At 48.9% G+C, this 18,036-nt stretch overlaps 1 protein-coding gene across 2 annotated transcripts; it reads right to left on the reverse strand.

Annotated features, from left to right (window-relative positions):
* Positions 1-9,407: 9,407 nt before the first annotated feature.
* SLC22A17 (solute carrier family 22 member 17) lies at positions 9,408-15,771 on the reverse strand. 2 transcript variants are annotated; one of them, XM_061180657.1, is made up of 10 exons: positions 15,518-15,771; positions 14,795-15,301; positions 14,599-14,702; positions 12,322-12,476; positions 11,561-11,726; positions 11,219-11,364; positions 10,950-11,055; positions 10,518-10,789; positions 10,173-10,284; positions 9,408-10,030 (listed from the first exon to the last, which is right to left on the reverse strand). In XM_061180657.1, exons 2-10 carry the CDS (start codon positions 15,200-15,202, stop codon positions 9,742-9,744), a joined length of 1,758 nt encoding a protein of 585 aa, XP_061036640.1. In that variant the 5' UTR covers positions 15,203-15,301; positions 15,518-15,771; the 3' UTR covers positions 9,408-9,741. The 2 variants fall into 2 exon arrangements, with proteins under 2 accessions (XP_061036640.1, XP_061036639.1); XM_061180656.1 differs by having other exon boundaries at positions 10,572-10,789; positions 15,518-15,596.
* Between the last annotated feature and the right edge of the window lie 2,265 nt (positions 15,772-18,036).

Below are 18,036 nucleotides of genomic sequence, written 5' to 3' on the forward strand. Positions count from 1 at the left end.
AAGCCCTGGTCCAGGAACATCCCACGTGCCCCAGAGCAACTAAGCCCATACGCCACAACTACTGAGCCTGCACTCTAGAACCCGCGAGCTACAACTACCGAGCCCATGCGCCACAACTACTGAAGCCCGCAGGCCTAGAGCCCGTGCTTTGCAACAAGAGGAGCCACTGCAATGAAGCCTGTGCATCGCAACAAAGAGTAGCCCCCACTCGCCGCAACTAGAGAAAGCCTGTGTGTAGCAACGAAGACCCAACGCAGCCAAAAATAAATAAGTAAAAAAATTTATTTATTAAAAAAAGTTAACATTTAGTTAAAGATAATTGCAGAGCTTATGTTCTTTAGCAGTTCAGTGGCCACTTAATATGTTCAGCTAACTTGTTTTTGTTTTTCTGTAAATTTATTTTTATTTATCTATGGCTGCGTTGGGTCTTCGTTGCTGCATGTGGGCTTTCGTTGCGGCGAGCGGGGCCTACTCTTCATTGCAGAGCACGGGCTCTAGGCACGCAGGCTTCAGTAGTCATGGCACGCAGGCTCAGTAGTTGTGGCGCATGGGCTTAGCTGCTCCACAGCATGTGGGATTCCCGGACCAGGGCTCGAACCCGTATCCCCTGCGTTGGCAGGCAGATTCTTTTTTTTAATATATATATTTTTTTTCGCAGTTGCATTTTATTTATTTATTTTTATTTTTGGCTGTGTTGGGTCTTCGTTTCTGTGCAAGGGCTTTCTCTAGTTGTGGCAAGTGGGGGGCCACTCTTCATCGCAGTGCGCGGGCCTCTCACTATCGCGGCCTCTCGTTGCGGAGCACAGGCTCCAGACGCGCAGGCTCAGTAGTTGTGGCTCACGGGCCTAGTTGCTCCGCGGCATGTGGGATCTTCCCAGACCAGGGCTCAAACCCGTGTCCCCTGCATTAGCAGGCAGATTCTCAACCACTGCGCCACCAGGGAAGCCCGGCAGGCAGATTCTTAACCACTGCGGCAGGGAAGTCCTAGCTAACTTATTTGGGATTGTTCCGTTAATTAGGACAAGTGGCTTTCGTTGTCTGAGTATCCTTAAGTTTAGTAATTGAGTTACTTGGTCATATTAATAACCTAATTTTTCCATTTTATATTCTAATGTTAGATTGGTCTTAAAAGCCTTTCGTACTATATCACACACACACCCCCTTTTGTAGACCCTCCATTAGTTACAGAGTTGGTAAGTATTTAAACCTCTGTATGTTCTATTGCGCCGTTCACTTCTGTTCCTAGGATGTTTTGTTCGTGATTGCCTCTGACCGAGATGCTCTCTTCGATAATCTTAGGTTAAAGAAATGGCTCTCCATATCCATGGAGCCTCAGCCAACCTCCCAAATGGTTTTGTATTCTGAAATTTCAGGTCAGTATTGACCATCCCATAATTTAATATTTGATCATTTACCTCCTATTGTGTCATTTGTTAGGCATTTGGGAGTCTTCTCTAACTAGATTCAACTAGAACAGTGTCTTGTAAGCTGAGTACGGAAACTTCTTTAGAGGCTGATTAGCAAGAGGCTGGATAAAGTGTTCAGTATTAACTATTTTTATTAGAAAAATGTGCAACATCTTAAGTGGCTTGATGCTGCTAATGCTGGGAAAGTCTTGTCTATCCGCCAGGTGGCAGTAAGTGGCTATCTAAAAAAATCCCTGTAGCCTGTTAGATCTTGGAGGATGAATTGCTTTTTTGACTCTACTTTGTTTTTAATTTTCTGTGTTCAGTCAGTTCTCAATATCCTGTCTGTCCTCTATCCTACTTTAACTGCTTGAGCAACTCCCCACCTTGATTGTAGTGGACTCCTGGCAATAATCTGGCTCTAAACTCTGTATTTCCAAAAAGGCCCCTATGCTGCCAAGTGTGGAACTAAGGTTTTTCCCAATTTGATCCAGATTGATTTTTCCTTCCGCATTCTTCCCTACATCTGATGTACTGTGCATTCCAGTTGAGTTTTACTTTATTTTCATGTATTGCTCATGCTGTTCCTCCAGCCTGCTATGCCCATCACATCTACTCTGTCAGAATCATAAGATAGAAGCCAAGGTGTAGAAGCCAAGTACCGCAGCCAGGAAACTTATTTTGATTTCCTAGTCAGGATGAATCACTCCTGTGCTCAGGGCAAATTGCTCCTATCTCTATTTGGCACTTCATGGTTTCATAATTAAAATAATTACATCCGTGTTTTCCCTTGAGGGCATGGATTATGCCTTTGTATGGCTCACAGCACCTGCCACTTAGGTGTTCAGAAGGTGTTAATTCACCTTGGAGGGTCCCTTTATCCCGGGCCTGCTGATTCCGATTCTTTTTTTAAGTAAATAAAATTTATTTATTTATTTATTTATTTTTGGCTGTGTTGGGTCTTTGTTGCTGTTCGCGGGCTTTCTCTAGTTGTGGCGAGCAGGGGCTACTCTTCGTTGTGGTGCGCGGGCTTCTCTTGTTGCAGAGCACGGGGTCTAGGCATGTGAGCTTCAGTAGTTGCAGCGTGTGGGCTCTAGGGCGCGTGGGCTTCAGTAGTTGTGGCACGCAGGCTCAGTAGTTGTGGTGCACAGGCTTAGTTGCTCTGCGGCATGTGGGATACCCAGGGAATCCCAGACCAGGGCTCAAACCTGTGACCCCTGCATTGGCAGGCAGATTCTTAACCACTGCGCCACCAGGGAAGTCCCTGCTGATTCCTGTTCTTAACAGGAATTAGATTTCCTGCTTTACCTGGTCTCTTCATTTTTCCTGTATCATCCTCAGTGATTTTAGAGGAAGTAGCCTGGAAAGCAAGTTGCTTTCTTTGAGAAAGATTGGTTACTTTTCTGTCAGTCATTCCTAATTAGCTCTCTCTTAATCAAGGGACAGCAATGAGTCCGGTCTCATTCGGATTCTGTGGGAAGTGTCCTTGAGGAGGAGAGATTGGGGAAGCCTGTCTATAAGATTTCTCTGGAGTGAGTCTGAGTCAGAGATCCTTTGAGGGACTGTGGGTGGTACAAAATGAATGAGGACCGCCCAGTGCTTTCTCAGAATTTGCCCAACCTGATACCAGCAACAGAAAAAAGCAGTGGCTGGGTTTTTTCAATAATGTAATAGCTTTCCTCACTTTTATATGGTTAGATGAGTAGATTTGATTTCTCAAATCATCTAATTTTAAAATGTCAACTCTGCTAATGCCTCTTTCTCCTTTATGCCTATGGTAATCATTCATTCAACAAACAGACATTTACTGAGTCCTTACCAAGTGCTGGGCACTGTTCTAAGTGCTAGAATTTGTTACAGAAAAAGGGGTCACTAAGTAAAGGAACTTTAATTTTATTTGCTGAAGAAAGTCAGCTTGCAATATTTCTGACTTGCATCCCACCAAAAAGCTCTATGGATTTTTTTTTTTTTTAGATATAATTTACATACCATAAATTTGCCTTTTAAGTGTACTTAAAATTCAGTGATATTTAGTAGATATAGTAACCATATTATTTATTCATATATATGTACATACGTATATAGTAACCATCACCACTACCTAATTTTAGAGCATTTTCATCACGGCAAACAGAAACCCTGTACCCATTAACAAGCATTCCCAATTTTCCCCCCCTCCCAGTCCCTAGCAACTACTAATTATACTTTCTATATCTATGGGTATGCCTTTTCTGGATATTTCATATAAATGGGATCGTACAATATGTGGCCTTTTCTGTCTGGCTTCTTTCATTTAGCATGTTTTCAAGATTCATCCACGTAGTGTTTATCAATACTTCATTCCTTTTTATGGCTGAATAATATTTCATTGTACAGTTGACCCTTGAACAACATGGGTTTGAACTGCATGGGCCCACTTAAACGTGGGGTTTTTTCGGTAAATACGTACTATAGTGCTACATGGTCCATGGTTGGTTGAACCCATGGATGCAGAACTACGACATGGAGGGTAGACTGTAAAGTTTTTGAGGATTTTGAACTGCATAGAGGGTCGACACTCCTAACCCCCAAGTTCAAGGATCAACTGTATAGATATACCACATTTTGCTTATCCATTCATCAGTTGGTGGATATTTGGGATATTCCCATTTTTTGACGATTAGAAATAGTGTGCTACAAACATCTGTGTACAAGTTTCTGTGTGACCATACCTTTTCATTTCTCTTGGGTATATCTTTTCATGTGCTAACTGGCCCTTTGTATATCTTCTCTGAAGAAATGTCTAGCAGATCTTTGCCCACTTTTTAACTGGGTTATTTGTCTTTACTGTTGAGTTGCAAGAGTTCTTGATATATTCTGAATACTAGACCTTTATCAGATATATATGATTTACAAATATATTTTCTCCCATTTTGTGGGTTTTCACTTTATTTATTTTTGGCTGAGTTGGGTCTTCGTTGCTGCACGCAGGCTTTCTCTAGTTGCAGCGAGTGGGCTTCTCATTGCGGTGGCTTCTCTTGTTGCGGAGCATGGGCTCTAGGCACACAGACTTCAGTAGTTGTGGCATGCGGGCTCAGTAGCTGTGGCTTGCAGGCTCTAGAGCGCAGGCTCAGTAGTTGTGGTGCACAGGCTTAGTTGCTCCGTGGCCTGTGGGATCTTCCCAGACCAGGGCTCGAACCCGTGTCCCCTGTATTGGCAGGAGGATTCTTAACCACTGCACCACCAGGGAAGTCCGGTTTTCACTTTCTTGATAGTGTCCTTTGAAGCACAAATGTCACGAATGTTTATGCCTATGTTTTTTCCTAAGAGTTTTATAGTTTTAGCTCTTATATTTAAGTCTTTGATCCATTTTGAATTAATTTTGTGTATGGTATGAGGTAGAGGTCCAACGTCATTCTTTTGCATGCAAATAATGCATTTGTCCCAACCCCATTTGTTAAAAAGCCTATTCTTTCCCCATTAAATGGTCTTAACACCCTTGTTGAAAATCAATTGACTCAGTCCACAGGTTTATTTCTGGACTCTCAATTCTGTTCCATCGATCTATGTGTCCGTTCTTATGCCAGTAGCACAGTTTTCATTACTGTAGTTTTGTAATAAGTTTTGAAAGTGGAAAGTGTGAGTCTTCCAATTTTGCTTTTTTCCCCAAGATTGCTTAGCTATTCTGGGTCTTTGACATTTCCATATGAATTTTAGAATCAGCTTGTCAGTTTCTGCAAAAAAGATGGCAAAGATTTTAACAGGGATTACACTGATTCTGTAGATCAGTTTATAGAAGATTGCATCTTAACAATATTAAATCTTCCAATCTATGAACACAGTATGTTTTTCCATTTATTTAGGTCTTTAATTTCTTTAAACAATGTTTTGTAGATTTCAGTGTACAGGTCTTGCACTTCTTTTTTTAAATTTATTCCTAAGTATTTGAGGTTTTGCTATTTTAAATGGAACTCTTAATTTCATTTTCAGATTGTTCATTGCAGTTGTATAAAAATACAGCTGATTTTGGGAATTCCCTGGTGGTCCAGTGGTTAGGATTTGGTGTTTCACTGCTGGGGGCCTCAGTTCAATCCCTGCTCAGGGAACTAAGATCCCACAAGCTGCGTGGTGCAGCCAAAAACAAAAAAACAATTGATTTTGTATATTGATCTTGTATCCTCCACATTCAGTCACAAGTTAAGTAACCTTGCTGAACTTGTTTATTTAGTTCTTATAGCTCTTTGGTGGATTCTTTATGATTCTCTGTATACAAGGTCATGTCACCTGCAAATATAGTTTTACATTGTCTTTTCCATTCTTGGTGCTTTTTACAGGCATATCTCATTGTATTGGGTTTTGCTTTATTGCACTTGGTAGAGATTACATTTTTTACAAATTGAAGGTTGGTGGCAACCCTGCATTGAATAAGACTGTTGGCGCCAGTTTCCAACAGCATTTGCTCACTTCATGTCTCTGTGTCACATTTCGGTAATTCTCACAATATTTCAAACCCTAAACCAACAAAAAGATTACGACTCACTGAAGGCTAAGATGATGGTTAGCATTTTGTAGCAATAAAGTATTTTTAAATTAAAGTATGTACATTGTCTTTTATAGATATAATGCTATTGCACACTTAATAGACTACAGTACAGTGTAAACATAACTTTTATATGCACTGGGAAATCAAAAAATTTGTGTAACTTGCTTTGTTGCAGTGGTCTGGAACTGAGCCTGCAGTATCCCTGAGGTATGCCTGTATTTCATTTTCTTGCCTCATTTCCCTGGCTAGAACCTCCAGTACAATGTATAATAGAAGTGATGAGTGCAGACATCTTTGTCTTTTTCCTGATCTTGGGGGGAAAAGTTTTCAGACTTTCACTGATAAATATGATGTTAGCTGTGGGTTTTCGTAGCTGCCTTTTATTCCGTGGATGCTTAAGGTAAACACTGCTCTTCTCCATGTATACCATGTTCTGTCGTGTCTCTAGGCTTTGCACTGTTTCTTCTTCCTTTCTGTCCCTGGCAAACTCAAGACTTACCCTGTAAGGTCCAATCCAGATATCTGAGAATCTTTTCTTGACTGCCTCCAATAGAGTATATCCTGTCCTCCTTAGAGCTGCTACAGCACTTTTTATATTTTTCTGCATTTTCTATATAGGATTGTAATTATTTATCTCCCAGTGTTCTGAGCTCTTGCAGGCAAGGATCATGCCCCCCCAGACCTGAGGCAGCACAAGACAGTAGTGGATAATCAGTAAAAATCGGTTGCACAGTAGCCAGGCTAGGTTGACTGAATGAGGAATGGGAGTGGCTTTCATATCACTTCATGTAACTTTTTTAGGTTAGAAATGTATCCCGTATATCCTTTTAATTTTCTCCTCAATAGTCCATTATGGCTTTTAGTTGTGAATCCAACTAAAACATTTCTAAGAACTGTTCATGCTTCGTCAGTACAACCTCTCCAAGGAAAGTAGTCATTTCCTTGTTTGCCCGTAAATGATCTCCAAGTTCCTGGGGTACCTTCTAAACTTAATATTACAGGATAAGTAATACTTTCTTTCATGGTGTTTAGAATTATTTTCTATCTGGTATGCGGTAAGAAGATTGCAGGCTCTCAGTTCTCAAGATCTGGCTACACTAATTACCAGTCACCTCAAAAGTTACCTCGCCAAACCTCAGTCTCCTCATCTGTAAAAGCCTAAAAAATAACCATTTTTCATGGGGTTATTGATGACGATCCAATGAGATCATGTGGTTGGTGAATTTTAGAGCAACTGACAAGATGCCAGTTGTAGCTACACACATTGGTCCTGTCCACCTAGACCAGGAATTGCTTGGGGATGAGGGACTGTATCTTTGTGCTTCCTTGATGCTTCTTGTATGCTATCATTCTCTTTGCCTTTACCTCTTTGGTTGAAGTCAGAGAGACTTGCTGTCTTTCACCTACCCTCCTACAGGAGTTGCTCTAGCTTCCTGAGTGTTTTTATTTTCTTGCCCTGGACGTTTTTCCAGCGGTATGTAGAGAATGGGTTCTTTGAAATGCCTCTTTGACACCATTCCTCACAGTGTGCTTTGGACAGTGTTACTAGCATATAAGTAACTCCTTGGCTTTACCTGGGTTCTTCCAAAAAATACTTATCTACCATCCTGTTGGTTCTTACAGAAACTCTGGAGACAGCAATGAGTATGATCTCTCAATGAGTGTTATCATTGGCAACCCAAAGCTAAAAAGTCAACATTGGAGTCAGTTTGGACCACACAGACACTGTTCTACAGAATGCGGGATGCAGAATGTCTAACTGTGAGGGAACTATGGTGGACTAAAAAGAGCAGCCAGGAGGCCTGGGTTTAAGTCCTTGCTCTGCCTCTTCATGGCAGTTCCTTCCATTTCTCTCATTTCCATTTCCTCAGTAGTTAGATAGGATTAAACTACTAATACCTATTACGGGGGGCTGTGAAGATTAAATGAGAAGGGTTCTTATGAGTTCTCCAGTGATTATTATTGAGAGCCCAGAAGCATGGCTTAGTTCCTAGAGCTTTGGGCCTGGGGCATGGACTGGCAGAGGGGAAGGAGATAGGAACACTGGTGTTGCAGGGATCTGTGGGTAACAGGGCCCCCCTTCTCTGGAAGAGGCTGGCCTCAAGACGTGCTTTTCCTAAGAATTCCTCTCTCCAGGACCTCCTCACCCTTCCCTACCTCCAGGCCTTTGCTCTCTCTATGTCCTTTGAATTGAGAGCTATGTACCTGTCTCCTGGGCCCTTGCCTAAGGTCTTTCTGCCTCTCTGAGTCTCACCTCCTTCAGGAGTCAGCCTTTTGATGCTCCAAACCACTGGTCTCTCTTCCTCCTCATTAATATTCCCAGTGTTAGATGGATTTTAAGCTCTTTGAAGGATGGCCCACGCCCTAAATATGCAGGATGGAACTGGTCTGTAAATCCAGCACAGGAAACATTTGTTTAAAGAATTAACAAATACAACTTTTCGAACACCTGTCGTGGGTCACGTGTTGGTGTTTCAAAGTTGAGTAAGACGAAGTTCCTGTCCTCAAGGGGCTTACCATCTAGTGGGATAATTTAAGAGGCACTTACAATGTATTATCTTGTTTAATCCTCATAGCAACCCTTGAAGGAAGCTGGAGGTTAAGAGACTTGCCCAAAGCCAGGCCAGGGCTAGTCAAAGGCAGGCCCTGGCACTGAGGTAGAAGGCCTAGTCTCCTACAGCCCCCTCCCAGGGAGGCCTAGAGACTCACTCCTCGCTTCCAAGGGTAGCACACAAAGATTGGAAGGAGTTGGTAAGCTGGCCACGGTGTGCATCCCTAGAGAGCTCCAGCTCCAGGATCCAGTTATATCCCAGCTGTCACTCGTTAAGTTTGTAAGCTTGGGCAAGTTACTGAGTCTCTGAGTGTCAGTTTCGTCATCTGTAAAAGGAGAAGAATACTGTCATGGGCATCCATTGTGTTTACCTGCACAACTCCAGTCCTACTTCTGCCAGCAGCACTCAGGTACTGCTTTCCCCTCCCCATTTGTCAGTAATAGGGGTGGGGTGGTGTGATACACAAGCTAGCCAGTCACTTGCTCTCTTGCCTTTTCTGGCTCCTGGCCTTTTATGACTAGTTCTGCTTTTCCTTCTACTCTGTGAGCTCCGCACCACAACCTGCCCCACCAGATCCCTTTAATAAATTGCCTTTATGTTTAAGTTCATTAGAGTCAGTCAGTTATTATTGCTTGCAAAAACAAGAAACTTTAATTGGTCCAAACACCTACCTTGCAATGTTGTAAAGATTAAATGATTAAATGAAGTTTGTAAAGTGCCTAGCCCAGTCCTAGCAGCATAGCAAGCAGTGAGTAAGGGGTGGTGGTAGTTGTCTGTAAGTTAACATGGTGGGGGAGTGAGAAGAGGGGGCAGATGCAGGGAGGGGGAGGGAGAATTTTACTGGTTTGGGTTCCACTGAGAGAAACCTTCACCCAAGAGACAGTCAGAAGGACAACAGAAGGGAGGGAAGTCCAGGCTATGGTATGCTCATTTATTCAAAATGTCTTTATTGAAACAGATGATAGAGCAAGAAAGAATGAGGTCTGGGAGGATGTCTTTGGGCATAGGATGGAGGCCAGACCTGGTGCTTACAGTGTGGAGCTCCCTCCCTGTCCCCTGACTCTTGCCAAGGAAGTGAACACAAAGCAGCAAGGAGATGGGGTTGAGGGCAGCCCTCTGAGCTCTCCATGACTGGCGTGAGGTGCCTCTGAGGCTTCAGGGCAGCCCTGCCTTCCTCATTCAGTCCTCCCGCTCTCCTTGCCAGGGCCTTGTGCCACCTTTCTGTATGGGCCAGCCTCCTGCCAGGGTGCTCGAAGGTCGCTCAGAGGGCAGGGTTGGGGGTGGCAAGCAATGGAACGTGGTCACAGCGGTTAGGGGGTGGCTGCCGCAGCAGGGAAGGCCGGCGGCACAGCTCCCCATCCCGGAGCACCTCGGGCAGGAGCTTGCGTTTGGTCTCCGGCAGAAGCATGATGCTGAGGATGCAGAGGAGAGCACAGGCCGCCAGCACCACGTGCTGCAGGAAAGCTCCATGGCCCATGTGGAGGCGCTGGGCTGGGCCACTCAGCCCGCCAAGTGCCCCCAGTGCCATGATCAGGCCCAGGCCTCGGCCCCTGGGAGAGACGGACAAGGCACTGAGCCTGTAGCTGTGGGCCTCACCCCAGCTCTTCTCCAGCAGCCTCCCCTTTTTCATCCCTCAGGCCCTGTCCTCAGCTGGAGACCTGGAGACTCCCCTGGCAGCACCCCTGCTCTCACCGGACAGTGGTAGGGATGACTTCAGCAGCAAGGAGGGTGCTGAGGATGCCAGCAGTTTGGGAGGAGAAGAGGCCAAGGACGGAGAAGGTGGTGATGGCGGCCTCGTTCAGATCTGGAGGACCAAGAGAGGGAGCATGTGAACGGAGGTGGGGAGATCACGCTTGGCCTAGTCCCTGCCATCATCCCCTCTGATCCCTAGCCGGGTGGGTCTGGGCATTCACTCATTGGTTGGGAGAACAGACAGGATTGTGCGGCCAGGGGGAGAATTGTGGAAGATCTGGGCGGGGTCTGGTCTGGTTTTGGGAGGCCTGTGCCAGAAGCAGTGGCTGAGCCCGTCTGAGGCACCTCTGCTGGGGTTCCTTTGCTGAGCCCACACCGTGGGGAAGGGAGGATGCTCACAATCCCACAGGCCCAGCAGGACCAGGGACGCAATGCCAGTGAGGGTCATCGAGAGAAGCAGGATGCCCCGGCGGCCAAATCGGTCCACGGTGACCCCCAGGAAGACGCAGGCCAGGGCAGCTGTGCCGCTGGCCAGCAAGGAGCACAGGTAGAAGTCCGATGGGCTCCCTCCTCCTCCCACAGGCTGGTAGCAGTGGCGAATGGCGTGGGCAATAAAGCTGTGAGACAGGGTGGGGAGGCGAAGAACGGTGTCTGAATCTCCATCTGCAGCCTTTCACAGCCCTGGCTGGCCTCTGTAGGGGTCCTCAGGCTTTCCCCACCCGGCCAGCCCCCATCCCAGCTACTGGCCTGGCCTTTGGCTCAGACACCCAGGCTCACTTGGTGAATCCCAGGATAAGTAGATTTTTCCAGATGTTGCGGTAGTTGAGGAGGGAAGCGAAGGAAAAGGAGGATGTTGCAGGGAGAGGGCAGGTGTTCTCCAGGTCTTGGGAGAGAGAGAGGAGCTGTCTGTTAGAAGGAACAACTGAGAACCCAGGGTCCTCCCACATGGGTGGTAGGGACCCTGGGAGACGGTGGTACAGCTACAACAGAGGGCACCATCATGTGTGCACATTGAGGTATCACCTGTAGGGACCCCTGTCTCTTACCCTGCAGGGCCTCCTGGGCCTCCTCTCCCAGCATCTGCCCATGGGGCCGGTTCCGCTCAGCCAGTATCCTCAGCACAGACTGGGCCTCCTCAATCTGTCGCTTCACTATCAGCCACCGTGCGGACTCCAGAAACAGACCAGGCCAGCTGGGGGTGGGGTGGGGGGTACACTGTGAGGCCTCCTGAATCCTGACCCAGGGATGGAAAACTCCCATCTCTGAGGGGCTGGGGCTGGAGCAGGCCTGGACAAGGGGCAATGGAGAAGAGGAGGGGTCTCCAGGCTAGACCTAGGCTGGAGGTAGAGATGGGAATGGCCAGACAACAGGTGGAGGGTGATACTGACCCATAAAACAGGAAGAGGATGCAGGGAGCGGTGATCATTCGCTGCAGAAATCGCCAGTCCTTAGAGACAAGGGCCAGGCCCAGGAACAGGAAGTGCCCCCCTACCCCCACCAACTCCCCTGCCAGGGCCACCCGAAGCCTCTGGGTTGGGTCGCACAGCTCCAGGCCTGGAGATACAGCAGGGACAGGGAGGAGAGGCCAGGGAGGAAGGAGGCGTGGGAGAGAAGAGGGGAGAGGGAGGGAGGAGGACAGAGAGCAAGGTCAGCCCCTGAGTGGAGGCTGCAGCCATCGCCTCCCACAGGCTAACCTCTAAGGCAAAGAGTGGAGAGATGTTCAGTTCTCTCTCCTCTCCCACTCAAACCTGGGAGGGCTCGAGGGTCAGAGTCCCTGCTGGGTTTTCAGCATTCCCAAATTATGGGCCCTTTCACACCAGACCTCTTATTTGACTTTCACATTAACCCTTGTTCAAGGTCATACAGCTACTCAGGATTTCATTTTTAAAAAAAGGCTCATTCCCTGACAGCAGTAAGTGCAGAGCAAGGAAAGCCTTAAAGATCATGGGAGGAGAGGGGTGTGGAGAGAAGGAAGGCCCCTGGATCCTTCAAAGGCCTGGGCAGAAAGACAGCTGAGATTCCAGACAGCTGAAATCTGGGGCTGAAGAAGGGACTGAGGGGATCCTAGGGAGCAGTGGGAATGGCCTGGGGATACAGACAGGCAGGCATGAGTCCCTAGGGAAGGAGCTCTGGGGGGGGTGCCACTCACGCATCAGGTAGACACCAAGGTCAACACCGGCAAGCAGAAAGCCCAGGAGGAATCGGAGGGCCATGACACCTGTGGAGGAGCCTGCAGCAGCCCCTCCCACTCCACAGGGGCCCACCAGTCCCAAGGTCAGCAACACAAGCCCACGACGGCCAAACCTGGAAAGTAGCGAGAGCCTCTGATCACCCAGACTCCCTGGGGGAGGAGTTGTTGGGTGGGGCCCAGCTGCCCACTTCAAAGCTGGAGGTATGAGGATGAGGCCCTGGAGTGAGGCTGGAGAAGATGGGAGAGGATGGGGACCATGGTTGGTTACTGGGCACTGGGGCGAGGCTATGGTTCTGTGGGGGCAGGACCATTGACTCTTGGGATGGGGCTATTGGTCAGAGATGAGGGCATTTCTTCATGGAAGTGAGACCAACCATCAGAGTGGATGGGATATTGCTTAGGGGACTTGGAACCATTGGTCCTTGGGCATAGAGCTGTTGGTCAGTGGGGATGGAGCTTGTCTTGCTCAGACTGGTCAGAGGAGATGGGGTCATTGATATATGGGGTTGGGGCTATTGATCTATGGAGGTAGGCCATTGGCCACTTGTCCATGGGGATAATATTGGTCAGTGAAAATGGAGCTCTTGATCTTAGGGGACTGAGTAATTGATTTTGGGGGATGAAGCCATTTTTCCATGGGGTTGGGGCATGGGTCTACTAATTCATAGGGGTGGTCAGTGGGGATGGGGCCACTGAAGATGGAGCCATTGATCCATGGGAATGGAGCTCTTAATCTATGGGATAGGACCATTGATCAGCAGGGATGATCACTAATCTTTGAAGATTGGACCGTTGATCTTTGGGGATGGAGCTATTGATTCATGGGATAGGGATCTCAGTCCATGTAGATGGGACAGTTGGCCAGTAGGGATGAATCTATTAATCCATAGGAATAATCAGTAAGGATGGGGTCACAGAACAGAGGAGATGAGACAGTTGGTCAATGATGATGGTCACTGACTATAAGTCAGTGAGGACAGGGCTACTGAAGGCTAGGCTATTGATTTTGGGGGATAAGACCACTGATCTATGGGGATGTAGACTGGGGTCACTGGTCATTGGGAAGGGGGCACCAATAGCCTGAGAGTGAAGCTACTGACCCAATAGGGTGGAGCCATTTTTCCATGGGGCTGAGCTTATTGGCTAAGGTTACTGAATTTAGGAGACTGAATTGTTGGTCTTTGAGGATGAGGTTATTATTCCACAGGAATGATGCTACTGGTCTGTGGGTATGAGGCCACTGATGCATAAGGATGGGCTATTGACCTATGGGTTTAGGATCATTTGCCCACAGGGGTGTGTGACTATTGGGCAGTGAGGATAGGCATTGATTTTAGGGAACTGGATTATTCAATGTTGGGTTGCCTTTGATCCATGGGAGTTGAACTATAAATCCATTTGGATGAGACTGTAGACCAGTGGAGATGAGTCTAATAATCCACAGGGATGGTCAGTGGAGATGGAGTACCTGGTCAGTGGTGATGGTGTTGAGGATCAGAGGAGATGGAGTTTTGACCCCTGGGAAGAACTATTGGTTGGTGGGATGGGTTGTTGATCTTTGAGATGAGGCCACTGATTCCTGGAAATGGGGCTTTTGATCTGAGAGGATCTGAGAGCACTGAAGATCCATGAGGATGGGGCTGTTAGTCTTGGGGGAGGGGTGCTCTTGTGGTCACTGATCCATGGGGGTTGAACTATTGACCCCCATGAGGGTAGTCATTTGTTTATAGAGTTGAGCTATTGGTCAGTGTGAATGGAGCTGTTGATATTTAGAAATTAACACAATGAGCTTTAGGAATGAGGCCATTGAGATGGAGTTAACAGTCCAGGTGGATAAAGCTTTTAGCAAGCATGAGTCTATCAATCCATGATGATGGTGAGGGAGGTGCTTGGTGGTGATAGGGATGATAGAGGAGTAGTTAGGACTTTGGATCTGTGCATATAGGGGTTTTGGTCAGTAGGGATGGGGCTATTGTCTTTGGAGATGAGGCCATTGATCCATGGATCTAGGGATTGGCAAGGAAGGAAGAGTTATTCCCTGTGTGGAAGAGGTATGGAAGGAGTATTTCTTGGTGGGGAATGAAGCTGAGACAGGGGTGGGGCTGCATATCATTGAACAGAAGAAATCCAGAGAACACTGCAGGGTCCACCGAGTCCCCTTCAGCCTCTTGCCAAGGCAAGCCGCCTGGGCCAGCCTCCCTAGCACCCCCTCCTCTCTACTTGCCCAGCCCTCACCTGTCTGCCGGGTAGCCCAGGAACAGGTAGCCAGAGGCAAAGCCCAAGATGAAGAGGATCTGCTCCAGGATCACCTGCCAGCCCAGGTCACACACCAGATCCCACTAGAGACGTGAGAGGGACGGAGCGGGTGTGAGGCCCCTCGCTGGTCGCTCTCGGCCCGCCCCCGAACCCGCGGCCCACCAGGCTGCCTCACCTGGCCGATGGCGTTGGTGGTGAGCACGGGGAGGCCGTTATAGTCCCAGTCCTTGAGGCAGTGGTTGAAGTCCGGCGGGGTGAAGCCGCTGCACGAGGGGTCAGTACTGGTGGCGATGCGGCTGGCGGCGCTGGCTGCTAGGGCGGCGCTGGCGACGCTGACGCCGCTGGCGTTGGGGGGCTGCTCCCAGCCAGAGGCGTTGGGGGCGAAGGCCCCGTAGTGGCAATGCAGCGGGGGCGCCAGCGTGAAGATGGGGTCCGAGGCCATGCCCAGCGCCACAAAGAGCACGGGCAGGCAGCAGAGGCCGAGCTGCAGCTGCTGGCCGCCGCCCAGCGCCCCCACCTGGGCGAGCAGCGCCTCGAAGCTGAGGGGGCCGGGGGGCACGGCCAGCGACAGGCTGCTGCCCATCCCGTCGCCACCCGCGTCGCCCTCCCCCTCCCGCTCGCGTTCGCGCTCCCGCTCACCCTGCAGCTGCTCCGTGGGCACCGCATCTCCGAGGGTCCCGACCTGCTGTGTGTGGGGGGGTGAGGTAAGGGATGTGTGGGGTGGTGGCAGGAGAAGGGTGAAGCGGAGAAAACCGCAGAGTAAGGGAAGAGGCCGGGAGCGAGCGGGAGGAAGGCGGGCGGCGGCGGCGGCGGCGGCGGCGGCGCGGGAGGAAAATGCCGGGCGCTTGGCGGGGGTGCGGGGAGATGATGGCGTAGCCCCCAGGGCGCGGGCACTTACTCCGTTGGGGCTGGGGGTGATCTCTACAGTGCTGTCGATTTTGCTGCCGCCCCCGCCATTGGGCTCGGGGGTCCCGGTGGCCACCCGGGGAGCCAGCTTGCCGACCGCAGGGGCCCTGCCGGCCCGCACCGAAAGGATGCACTGCCCTCTGGCCCAGTGGCGCGCCCGGTGCCCGGACACAGAAGCCGGAGAGACCCTGCTCTGCACCTCTGCAGCCGCGGGCGCCTCCTTCGTCTCTGCGATCTCTGCGCCGCTTTCCCCTCCCCTTCCTCCAGACTCTCCTCCCCTTTCCCACGTCAGCAGAACCTTCGGTCCAGACTCTTCGTCAGAGAGAGGAAGGGGGGCCAGGGCCCAGCAGAGGGAGAGGATGGGGCTCTGTCTCTGTTCCCTGGGTCTGCGGGCCATTGCGGTATAAAGGGGGGGGGGGGGAAAAAGACCCTGAAGGATAGTAGATCCCAGGCAGATGCCAGCAATTCCTCCTTTGCTTCCAATTCTTCCTTCTCATCTACCCATCCATCCACCTACCCACCCATCCAGCCATCCACTTATTAATCAGTAAAATTTATTAAGTGTCTGCTATGTTCTGGCCTTGTGCTGGGCTTTGGGGATAACAGGATGGACAAGACCGACCTTGGAGTAGCTTACTGAGGAGACAGACAGGTATACTGGAAATGATGATACAGGGCATGCATATGGCGGACTGGGCTGGGCACTGTACTCAGCCTTGGCCTTAGTCCTCTACAAGACCACTTGTCTGGTTTCACCACCCCCTCCCTGGCTGAGTCTCCATCATTTCTCAACAGCATTTGGCACTGTTGGCCACCCCTTCCTCTAAACACTTTTTTCCTTGGCTGCTAAGTCCCACACTCTCCTGGTTTTCTTTCTCTTGCTCCTCTTTTCTCTACCGCAGGCTTCTCCTCCTCCTCCTTGCCATCATTCAGTGTCTGCGATCTTCAGAGGCTTGGTTCTAGGTCCTCCTCTCATCTCACACTGTTCTTTCCACCTCGGGATCTCACCTGTGTCCGGCTTCGATCACCCCCAGTATAAACAATACGAGCCAATACAAACCTGATCCCCAGATCTACATTTCCAGTTCCCACCTCTCTTCTGAGCCCCAGACCCATGAAGCCACCTCTTATTTGACCTCTTACCTTGGATGACTCACAGGGATCTCAAACTCAATACATCCAAGACCCAACTCATGTTTCCCCCAACCCCCCACCACCCTGGTTGTCTTCTAGTGCTTCTTTCCTCACTGAATGGCACCCTCATCATCCAGTTGTGGCCAGATGCTCAGTTGACAGCCCTTGGAGCACCCTCTTCCTTACCCCCATGTCAGATCCTTTACAAAATCCTGTCCATTTTACTTCCTATATAGTTCCCAGATATTCTGCTTCTCTCCAACTCTACCACCACTAGTCAAGCTACCTGTTGTACAGACTGCTTTAGCCTCAATTCTTAACCAGTGTTCTGCATCTGCTTTGTTTCCATCCTTTTTCCCCATCTGTTGTTCATAGTGCAGACAGAGTGATCTTTTCAAAATGCAGATCTGGGACTTCCCTGGTGGCGCAGTGGTTAAGAATCTGCCTCCCAATGCAGGGAACATGGGTTCGATCCCTGGTCCAGGAAGATCCCATATGCCGGAGCAACTAAGCCCGTGCGCCACAACTACTGAGCCTGTGCTCTAGAGCCCGTGAGCCACAACTACTGAGCCCGCGTGCCAAAACTACTGAAGCCCGTGCGCCTAGAGCCTGTTTTCCGCAACAAGAGAAGCCACTGCAAGGAGAAGCCTGCGCACCACAACGAAGAGTCCCCCACCCACCGTTCATGTAGCCAAAAAAAAAAAAAAAAAAAAAGCCTATCTGTTCATGTCCCTTTCCTACTTAACAGCCTTCAATGTCTTCTCACTGTCAAGGTAAATACTAATTTTCTAGACACCTCAAACGTGATCCTATGCTCTCTGCAGCTCCACCTCACATCTCTCCCCAAACTCTCTGCACTCCAGTCACACTGACATTCTTTCAGGTTTTCCAGTGCCACGGGTCCCTTGCATTAAGCTGGTCTTTACACCTAGAAGGCTTCTCCTCCCCCTTAGTCAAGTTCTCCTCATCCTTCAGCTGTCAGCTCAAGCATATTTGCCTCAGAGAAGCTTTCCCTAACTCCTTGAACTGCTACTCAGAGTGTGATTTACAGACCACCAGCAGCTGTATAACCTGGGAGCTTGTTAGAAATGCAGAATCGCAGCCCTTTGAGTCATAATCTGCATTTTAACCAGATCCCTAGGTGTATGTACATTAAAGTTTGAGATACACTTCTCTAAGAGATTTGATATCTAATAGGTACTTTATTCTCTAATTCCAGGTAAGGGCTGAAAAGGCATGTCCTATCAGTCTCAGCCAGGAAATCCATTCCCTCTTGTCTCCACTGAACGACACTTCTAATTTGTCTCCTCTGTTCAGAAATTTTCCAAATATGGGAAACTATTCTAATGCAATAAGCAGCCTCACACCACTTTCCCT

This window comes from Eubalaena glacialis, chromosome 2 (genome assembly GCF_028564815.1).
Source record: "Eubalaena glacialis isolate mEubGla1 chromosome 2, mEubGla1.1.hap2.+ XY, whole genome shotgun sequence".
In the NCBI taxonomy this organism is placed as follows: domain Eukaryota; kingdom Metazoa; phylum Chordata; class Mammalia; order Artiodactyla; family Balaenidae; genus Eubalaena; species Eubalaena glacialis.

What these genes read in the sequence shown, in the direction of transcription:
- SLC22A17 (XM_061180657.1), bottom strand. Translation starts at nt 15,202, where the DNA reads ATGGGCAGCAGCCTGTCGCTGGCCGTGCCCCCCGGCCCCCTCAGCTTC. An exon ending in GGCCCAGGAGGCCCTGCAGG is followed by an intron (nt 11,056 to 11,218) that starts GTAAGAGACAGG and finishes CTCTCTCCCAAG; the next exon opens with ACCTGGAGAACACCTGCCCT. An exon ending in CTTATCCTGGGATTCACCAA is followed by an intron (nt 10,790 to 10,949) that starts GTGAGCCTGGGT and finishes CCTGTCTCACAG; the next exon opens with CTTTATTGCCCACGCCATTC.